We start from the raw sequence: 8,753 nt of genomic DNA on the forward strand, positions 1-8,753 counted from the left end.
TATGTAATCTAGGGGAACTAATTATGAACTAATAAATATTAAATCTTACTAATTTTAATGCTATCTTCTTTAACCACCAACTAAATTCATTATTAAAACAACCCCACTAATTCCATATTGTAGTTACAAATAGTCCAAAATACCTATTTAGAATCTATTGAAAAGTATTTTATGAAATCAAAAGCTCTAGTACTCAAAACGACCAAACGGGTCGTTACAGTTATAAAATAAAAAATAATTCCACTTAAAACAAGTGGTTCATACATTATTATGCATTCCCTAGTTGTACTCACATTATTATTCAATGTATAAACAATTTATGCATTATAATTTTCGTGTAATTAATACGTGAATTAAATGATTCTTAATATTTTTAGCTTGGATATGGAAATTCGTTTGCGAAGTACCGAGCTTGGAATTTGGACTTTAAAGTTCAAATGACATAATTATTTCAAATTAAAATATTAATTTTGATGTAAAATTTATCCAAGCGAGTGTAGTAGTTGTGCCATGGATAAGTATCATTTTAGTTTATTTTGAAGAACAATATATTTAAAGTTTAAATATTTTCAATTTTCAATTTCACAAATTATTATTTGAACTAATTATGCTTCGACATAAAAAAAAAAATCGTACAGTTGAAAATGCTTTCACTTTAAAATACACAAACATAACCAACTTATAGTTTTTAAAATTTTTATTGAACAAATATTTCCCAATTAACGAGGCTCTCTTCAGTATTTTTATTTTTTTTGTCTTTTCTTTTTCTTTCTTCATGTAAACTCAAAAAAGTTTTAAAAAAAAATAATAATAATGAAAGAGATGCATTTCAAAATGTGTTTTTACAGTGGAAGGCGATGATCCACCATTTGATTGAAAAATGACTAATCAGATGTTTGTCCATATTTTATCGTGAAATTTGAAAGAATAATTTTGGTTAACAAGTGAAAAATAAATCATTTGAAAGTTGGACCAGTTTTGTTTTGTCATAAATACAAATTAGAGTTGCATTTTACTATCTATCAATACTTTGGAGTGAAAATTATATTTTTTTTAATTTTTCAAATTCACAAAAATTCTTATTGGATTACGAACTTTTATGGCTAAACACATTTTTCAAAGTTTAGTCCCCAAAAAAGTAAAAAAAAAAATGATGGTCAAACACCTTCTTAAGTTTCTTATTTCTTAAAAAAATTGGCTTAAATAAAATTTTCATATCACCAAAATTCAATGAAAAAATCACATTAAATGATTCAGCAATTTTATAGATGAAATGTCAATAGTTGAATAATTTTTGAGTTACTTATAAATGAAGAATATTTTTTTGTGAGTGAACTAACCTTAGTTGAGTAAGAAATTAACTCCACTTTTGGTTCAAGATTTTTTAGTTTTTGTTTATGGGAGTTAGAAAATTTCACGGAGTCGAAAACTAGATGGGTATGCAATTTTTTATCTTTGTTCAGTTGGGTTGGATAAAAAGAAATTGAGTCAAGAATCAAAGTTGAATAACTTTTTAAAAGAGATATTCATAATTAGCATTTAATCATGTAAATGTATTTCAATATATATATATATACACATTTCTATGACCTTCATTCATATTTATTTATTTTTCTCTTTTTCTTGACATTTTTTCTTGTTTCTTTCAATTATTTTTTTCTTGCAAAATCATCTTCTTAAATGTATACCTCTTCAATTATATAAATTCTATTCTTAAATTAGTATTAATAATATTCATAACTCCCAAACCTTTTATATTCATAACCTCTCAAGTCTTTCATATTCATAACCTTTAATTATTTAACGTAGAAGGTTATATTAACACTATAAAATCACACTAAAATTGTGTGTTATTTTGTAGTCATCTTGGGTTAGAGAATTAGTGGCAGATATGTTACAATATTTTTAAGATTTGAGGTGCATTATCTTTCCAAATATAATTTCATATATTACTTTTAATTAGCAAGTAAGGCTAATATGTCAAAGCATATTTTTGTTTATTTTGGATAAATTATTTTGGTTTGTCATCTTTATGATTCTCTTTGTAACCATAAAGGTGGAGAATCATTTTAGAACTAACAATTTGTTAATATTTTTCTTGACTCTTGTATATAGAATGAAATGAAATCATCCAGAGATGGAAATTAATGAATTTTGCACTATATAGATTGATTATTTATGATTAAGATTGAAAGAGTTTTGCATATGTCACTTAGCTTTGCATATAAAACTCAGCTAGTTTTCCGTCATGGATGTCAATGGGGCGGGTATGGGTTGAGCTCAATCACTGATACGAAAGTTCACCTAGACTTGACATCTTTACCCTCGCCCAAAGCCCACCGACATTACATGTTGCAAGGAGAAAACAGACAAGTGAATTTATTAGTCCGTAGTATAACGTAGAAGGGGATTCACATTTCACCTTTTGCAAGTCAACCGGGGGTTGGATAAGTAAAGTAAAGTAATTTGAACTCAATCCATACGCACACATGAGACGGATCCGAGAGTGAGAAAGAAGAAAACGGAAATATATCAAAGAGAGAGAGAGAGAGAGAGTGTAAGATCTAAGACTGAAGAGTAAAGAGGGAGCTGACCATTTGATCAGAAGATGGGCTGCTCGTTTTCCGGTTTGAATGCTCTATACGACGCCGTAAATGGTGGTGGCGATGTTTGGATCAATGAGAACCGATTCAGAATTGTCAGGCAGCTTGGCGAGGGTGGTTTCGCATACGTTTTCCTTGTCAAGGAGGTGATATCTGACCCTTCTAATCCTGGCGTTTCCAAGAAATTTAAGGATTCTTCTCATATATCTGGTAATTTTTTTCTCTCCCTGCTAATCATGACTAACAGTTGGTTCAGCCATTTTGTTCCTTTTCTCCAATTGTATGCATTTGTTTTGATTTTTGTTACTAATAATTAGAGTCAATCTTAATTGCTTATATGATCTTTCAATTGTGAGGAGTTGCTGGGGTTGGGATGTTTGCTCTTGATTGCTGTGCCTTCCCACCATCCAATGCTTTTCTATTTTTGTTTTATTGGATCGGAATATTATTTGTATTATTGTATATGTAAAGGTTAATCATCTTCAAATTTCGGATTTTGATAATTCTATGATGTTAGAATTGGCAAAGATTGCTCAAGTTTCTATTTACTGGAGTTTGGAGGTATTGTACTCTAGAATGTGCTTCTTTCCCGTGCAATTGTATAGTTTGCTGCAGTGACCTTGCCTAAACTTAGGAGCTCTTGGGTTTCTTATTTCTTTTTTTTCTTTCTCTGCTTGGTTTCCTTACCATTTCTACTTACATTTCCACTGGAATAGACTTTGGTGGTTTATTAGCCCACTCTAATCTGATTAACGGAATCTTTCTCTTTGGAGAAGTGCAAAGAATAAGTTGTCTTTGAACTTGGTGTACAATCATTGTAGTCATTTCTTTTATTATGTAAAAAAATTATTGAAAACTCTCTGTATGTCCAGATGATGGAACTTATGCCATGAAGAAGGTTCTTATTCAGAACAGCGAACAGTTGGAGTTGGTTAAAGAGGAGATCCGTGTTTCATCTTTATTTACTCATCCCAATCTGCTTCCTCTGCTTGATCATGCTATCATTGCAGTCAAGGTAGTTGCTGCAATCACCTTGCCTCCCCCCCTTCCCCATAAGCTCTGTGTTTTGATCTCTTTAGTAATACACTGATGAGTGATGTCCATGTCTAGGCTCTGTGTGAAGTGTAAACAAGAGTGTTTTGCACAATTAGGTGGTGGAAAATTAAATTGGGACTGTGGTATCATCCATGATAGGTTTATCTTATCCATTACCATTCCAGGAGCTCTTAGGTGTACTTTGAGGATCTGAATCCTCTCTTAAAAGATATTGCACACTGTTCAGTCTTAAAGTGATGTGAGAATTCTAAAAATACCAAAGCTTGAACGATCATGTGGAGTGTCAAACAAAGTTATCTCTGTAATACTTTTCTTCTTGAGAAACACAACTCTTCTTCTTTTTCCTTTTCTTCTTTTGTGGTTTTTTTTGGGGGAGGAGTGTGGTGGAGGAGAATGGCAAATAATCACAGGAAGTGATGAGGTATTGCTCTTCCAACACTCTCTGCTTATTGAACATGGAGTTTGAGCAACTCTCAGTTGTCATTTATGAAAAGGCTATTTATAATCATGTTATGGGCTTTTATAGCTGTACTGCATATTATGTCCCTGTTGATTTGCGTCTTCCTTGTACCCTTTCCTCTACCACATGTTCTATTTCCATTACATTCTATCTAAATATCTTACTCTGTTGGATAGGCCGGGCCAGATCAGTCCTGGAAGCATGAAGCTTACTTGTTGTTTCCAGTACATTTGGATGGGACATTACTAGATAATGCCACTGCCATGAAAGCTAAGAAGGAATTCTTTTCCACTTCGGACGTTCTTCAAATATTTCGTCAGGTGAATTAAGGACCAATATTTTTGCAAAACTGCATTTTCATGGATTTTTGAGAAAATACAAGGGGAGGACAAAATCAATTCTGGAGCCTAGAAATGTATTTTAAGAAACAATGTTATGCAGCTTTGTGCAGGACTCAAGCATATGCATAGCTTTGATCCTCCTTATGCACATAATGATGTCAAACCTGGTAATGTCCTGCTAACTCATAGCAAAGAACAGCCACCTCTTGCAGTATTAATGGACTTTGGAAGTACACGTCCTGCAAGAAAGCAAATCCGCTCTCGTCAAGAGGCATTGCAGCTGCAGGTACTTGATTTCTTTTTTAATTGTATTCATACTTTCTGCTAATTCATATGCCTGTAAACTTCAATCAAGTTCCTTCTTTTGAACATGTCTGTGCTGAATGTTTTCTCCTATGCTATTGTTTTTACAGGAATGGGCAGCTGAGCATGTTTCCGCGCCCTTCCGAGCACCTGAATTATGGGATTGCCCAAGCCAATGTGATATTGATGAAAGAACTGATATCTGGTCATTAGGCTGTACATTATATGCAATAATGTAAGAATCCTCTCAATTCTTTTTAATATTTGAAGCTAGCTCTCTGTAGAAGCGAAAGAAAATCCTTTGTCCAGTACATAGCTGATAGTTGCGTCAAGATTCTCCAAAGTTGATTCGACTATCCTATTTCTTGCACCTGTTGCGCATGTACGTAGCACTAGTATTTTGGTGCTTGTACTATTCTGTAGTACTCGGAGCTGATTCTGAAGTATAAATAGATGAGAAAATCAGGTAGTAGATAACAAGTTTTGTTAAGTATAACTTAAAAGGGGTTGGTCTTACACTACAAATAGAGCTCCCTACTTTTTCCAATTTCCACTGAGACTACTAATCATGGCAGTACTTTTTATCTTAACAGAGACCTAGTTTAATTTTCATCAATTTTCAGGTTTTATTTTCTTTCCGAGACAAATTAATTAAGTTGTCTCCTACCATTGGCATTTCAAAGGTGGTGACATCTCTTGACCATGAAAGTGGTTTCCGTGTGGTGTATATCAAGAAGAAGTAACCGAATATTTATATTATCTCTATTGCAGGTATGGAGTATCTCCCTTTGAATACGCGCTTGGGGAATCTGGTGGAAGTCTACAGTTGGCTATTGTAAATGCACAGATAAAGTGGCCAGCCGGGCCTAAACCTCCATATCCAGAAGCCCTTCACCAATTCGTGACATGGATGCTTCAGCCTCAGGGGACAGTTCGACCTCGCATAGATGATATCATAATTCATGTTGACAAATTGATCTCAAAATTCTCCCATTGAAAAGATAGGACAAGATTTGTGGGGTTAGTTTACAGATGAATCATCTTATAGCATCATTTTAGCTTATATTACATAATTTACTGCAAAGTTACTATTCATTCTTGACTTTTCCCTGTTGAAATGTAAGAGAAGCAGCAATATTTTGCTCTTGTTTAGGTTATATTTGTGGCAAGAGGCTTTGCCAATCATATGTTCTTTCTTTAAAATTATTGTTTATAGTTGGTCAATGGTGAAATATTTAGCTGTTTAGACTTAATTTAGACTTAAGAGGTGAAGCGATTGAAACGAATTAAATTGACAGTTCATCCAAAGAGCATTTCAATATATACATATTTCCAACTGTGTAAATTTTTTCTTATACATACAGGCAAATACTCATGAATGGAACCCAGAATAAAGAATTTCGCTATAATTCCCTATGTTTAATTTGTTCATCAACATCAATTAATGCTGCCTTTACAAGAAATATAAAATATTTGAATGCTTCAAACATCAGCCTGGACCATAAATCGTACTTTTGATCTTAGCTACTGAAGGATCAGTCTTCGTGCTCATCATCAGATTCAGAATCTGCAGATCATAAACAAAAATGCAGTGTAAGATCACAAGCTATCATGCTGGAAGTATATATGATCAATGAAACAGATGATTCTTTTACCTTCTCGAACATCATCAGTAATGTGGCCTCTTGATAGGATTTGGTTCTTAACCATCCGCAGTATGATTTGGAACCAAAAGAGGTGAAGAACCAGCAAGCATATCAGCAATGCATTGAAAACAAAGTAAAGTATGATACCAGTAGTCCGTTCCTTCTCCATATCCAGTACAAAAGGAAGTTCGTAGCTGCACAAAGTTGAAAGAAATAACGAATCTTAGAAACAATGAACTAACAGAAAACAAGCTTACTGTGATTGTAGTTGGTAGTGAACTCACCATGTGCTTCGGATTATCCAGAAGGGATAGCAGATTATACGAAGTGATGTAAAAACCAACGCGAAAAGAGAGAAGAAAATATCAGCAATCAAATCAAAGCCACTGTATTTCGATATCTTTGCAATTTCCATGAATACATCACTTCCGTCATGAAGTGCTAGAACCACTGATCCAATACGCGCAAACCTGCAAAACAGAAGGTTCAGATTCTTCAAAACTCACTCACACAAACACTTTTCTGCAAAATAACAGCTGAGAAAATGGCTGTACCCGTATACATAAGACAACACAATGAGTGATACTGTTGCTAAATGATGAATTATTTGAGCAGCAAAATCTGAGCGTCTTGTTTCCCAATAAAGCGTTGCGAATATGGAGTACAAGTAGAATCCTCCAGCATACATGTACAACAATTTCAGCTTTAATCTGCCAAATTCGAATTAACCAGGTTATAAACACTCTGTTCCTGATTTAGATATCAATACAAAATCTTCAAAAATGAGAAGAACCTTACTTCATTTTCAGATTAGGCCAAACCAGATCTCCAGGTCCTGCCCAGAAATACCGACTATCTGTGAACCAAGGCTCATTACAAGTCACAGATAGTGCAAGTAGCTCAGCAGATAGAAAATATACAAATTTCCATGCTGACTCTTTGAATTTGTTGATCTTCTTCCTCTCTTCACGACCGTTGATATTTACAACTGCGTTCTTTCCAAAAATCATGCGCTTAGCCAATGCCTAGCATCAGAGTAAACAATATAAGCCCGCATCCAAATCAATCTCAAATTTCAAAAAGAAAAAAAACAGAGGGGAGAAGAAAACTGGGAAAAAAATTAATCAAAATCAGTTCGGTTAGCCAACCAACTGAGCTACTAAGAGAAACTCGAGATTTTTGTTTACCTCGAAAACAAATCTGTCAAGTATGAATCGAAGAACGGGGAAGAAGAAAGCGAAAAATATGAGAAATTTCAAATCCTGGTACTCAGGGAAAGACTCTTTCTCCCAATCAACGGCGTGATACAGGTTTTTCATCTCTGGCTTCTTTTTAAAAATCTGTTGAGATTAACTTTTTCTTCTTCTTCCGTTGTTGTAGTTTGAATGAATTACAGAACAAATGTTCGAATTGTTAGGTTGTAAAGAGCGAGGTGATGATTTTGTAGCAAAAGCCATGATTCTCTCTGAAGATATGTCCTGGAAGTTTCGATTGAATAATTTTTAGTAGAAAAATCAAATTTGGCGGGTCGACTCCTTTGAATAAAAAATTAAGTAGTACTAACTTTTAGTCGTAATTGGGTGGAAAGGACAAGAATCACGACATAATTGATAGGAAAAGACTCCTTTAACATCCCAACTGTCAAACATTTCTTTCTCCTTTAACATCCCAACTGTCAAACATTTCTTTCTAAGCAAAACCTAATAATACATGCCCCTCGAATATGTTTGATCATGCTGATTTTATATATATTTCTACATGTTTGAACGAAATAACTTTCAGATTAACTAGATTTTCTTTTTTTTGATTGAATAAGATCTCTCGGATGAGGCTTTCTCAAACTCAATTGTACATGATGTTAGGGTACCATTTGAATTATGTAGTTCCTTAATCAATAATATAAAGTGGTTAGTTTTGATGAAAAAGATAATAATTAAGTTTTTCTTTTATCGAAATTTTCCTTAAATACAAAGTAAAAATCAAACTCTCAGTGAACAAGTAACCAATTTAATTGAATTATTAAGATTCTTTTGAATTTCATGATAATACTGTCGTAATATAGATTAAATGATATTTGACCGAGTATTTACGTAAAGATTCTTAATCTTAAGCGTGGGTTGTACAACAATTTTACCTTCAATCATCTCGACATGTCAAATTAAATTGACTCGACTTTACTAAAATAAATATTTTCATTTGTTGAAAGTTTAGGTGTGATTGTCGTTTTCAACGTGGGTTTCTTGTGCATTTCCTGTTAGTGCTTTTATCAAAAAATAAATAATATTAGATGAGTGACTTGACCCAAGATTGAGTTGTTAAATTTTTTTGAGCTAAATAGGTTAAA

General features: G+C 33.4%; 2 protein-coding genes across 2 annotated transcripts; one reads left to right on the forward strand and one right to left on the reverse strand.

Annotated features, from left to right (window-relative positions):
• Nucleotides 1–2,288: 2,288 nt before the first annotated feature.
• LOC102604374 (serine/threonine-protein kinase 16-like) lies at nucleotides 2,289–5,920 on the forward strand. Its single transcript, XM_006345017.2, has 6 exons — nucleotides 2,289–2,813; nucleotides 3,476–3,618; nucleotides 4,296–4,439; nucleotides 4,561–4,746; nucleotides 4,874–4,998; nucleotides 5,535–5,920. Exons 1-6 carry the CDS (start codon nucleotides 2,609–2,611, stop codon nucleotides 5,758–5,760), a joined length of 1,029 nt encoding a protein of 342 aa, XP_006345079.1. The 5' UTR covers nucleotides 2,289–2,608; the 3' UTR covers nucleotides 5,761–5,920.
• A 151-nt stretch (nucleotides 5,921–6,071) lies between these two features.
• On the reverse strand, nucleotides 6,072–7,857 carry LOC102604704 (protein ASC1). The gene is made up of 6 exons (XM_006345018.2): nucleotides 7,597–7,857; nucleotides 7,208–7,434; nucleotides 6,964–7,119; nucleotides 6,694–6,879; nucleotides 6,419–6,603; nucleotides 6,072–6,330 (listed from the first exon to the last, which is right to left on the reverse strand). Exons 1-6 carry the CDS (start codon nucleotides 7,726–7,728, stop codon nucleotides 6,299–6,301), a joined length of 918 nt encoding a protein of 305 aa, XP_006345080.1. The 5' UTR covers nucleotides 7,729–7,857; the 3' UTR covers nucleotides 6,072–6,298.
• Between the last annotated feature and the right edge of the window lie 896 nt (nucleotides 7,858–8,753).

The sequence above is a fragment of the Solanum tuberosum genome, unplaced genomic scaffold (assembly GCF_000226075.1).
Source record: "Solanum tuberosum cultivar DM 1-3 516 R44 unplaced genomic scaffold, SolTub_3.0 scf00062, whole genome shotgun sequence".
Classification (NCBI taxonomy): domain Eukaryota; kingdom Viridiplantae; phylum Streptophyta; class Magnoliopsida; order Solanales; family Solanaceae; genus Solanum; species Solanum tuberosum.

Excerpts from the sequence above, each read along its gene's own strand:
- LOC102604374 (XM_006345017.2), top strand. The coding sequence starts at position 2,609 with ATGGGCTGCTCGTTTTCCGGTTTGAATGCTCTATACGACGCCGTAAAT. Across the intron at positions 2,814-3,475 it reads GGATTCTTCTCATATATCTG|ATGATGGAACTTATGCCATG; the intron begins GTAATTTTTTTC and ends CTGTATGTCCAG. Across the intron at positions 4,999-5,534 it reads TGTACATTATATGCAATAAT|GTATGGAGTATCTCCCTTTG; the intron begins GTAAGAATCCTC and ends TCTCTATTGCAG.
- LOC102604704 (XM_006345018.2), bottom strand. The coding sequence starts at position 7,728 with ATGAAAAACCTGTATCACGCCGTTGATTGGGAGAAAGAGTCTTTCCCT. Across the intron at positions 7,435-7,596 it reads TTGACAGATTTGTTTTCGAG|GCATTGGCTAAGCGCATGAT; the intron begins GTAAACAAAAAT and ends CTCTGATGCTAG. Across the intron at positions 7,120-7,207 it reads TGGCCTAATCTGAAAATGAA|ATTAAAGCTGAAATTGTTGT; the intron begins GTAAGGTTCTTC and ends CGAATTTGGCAG.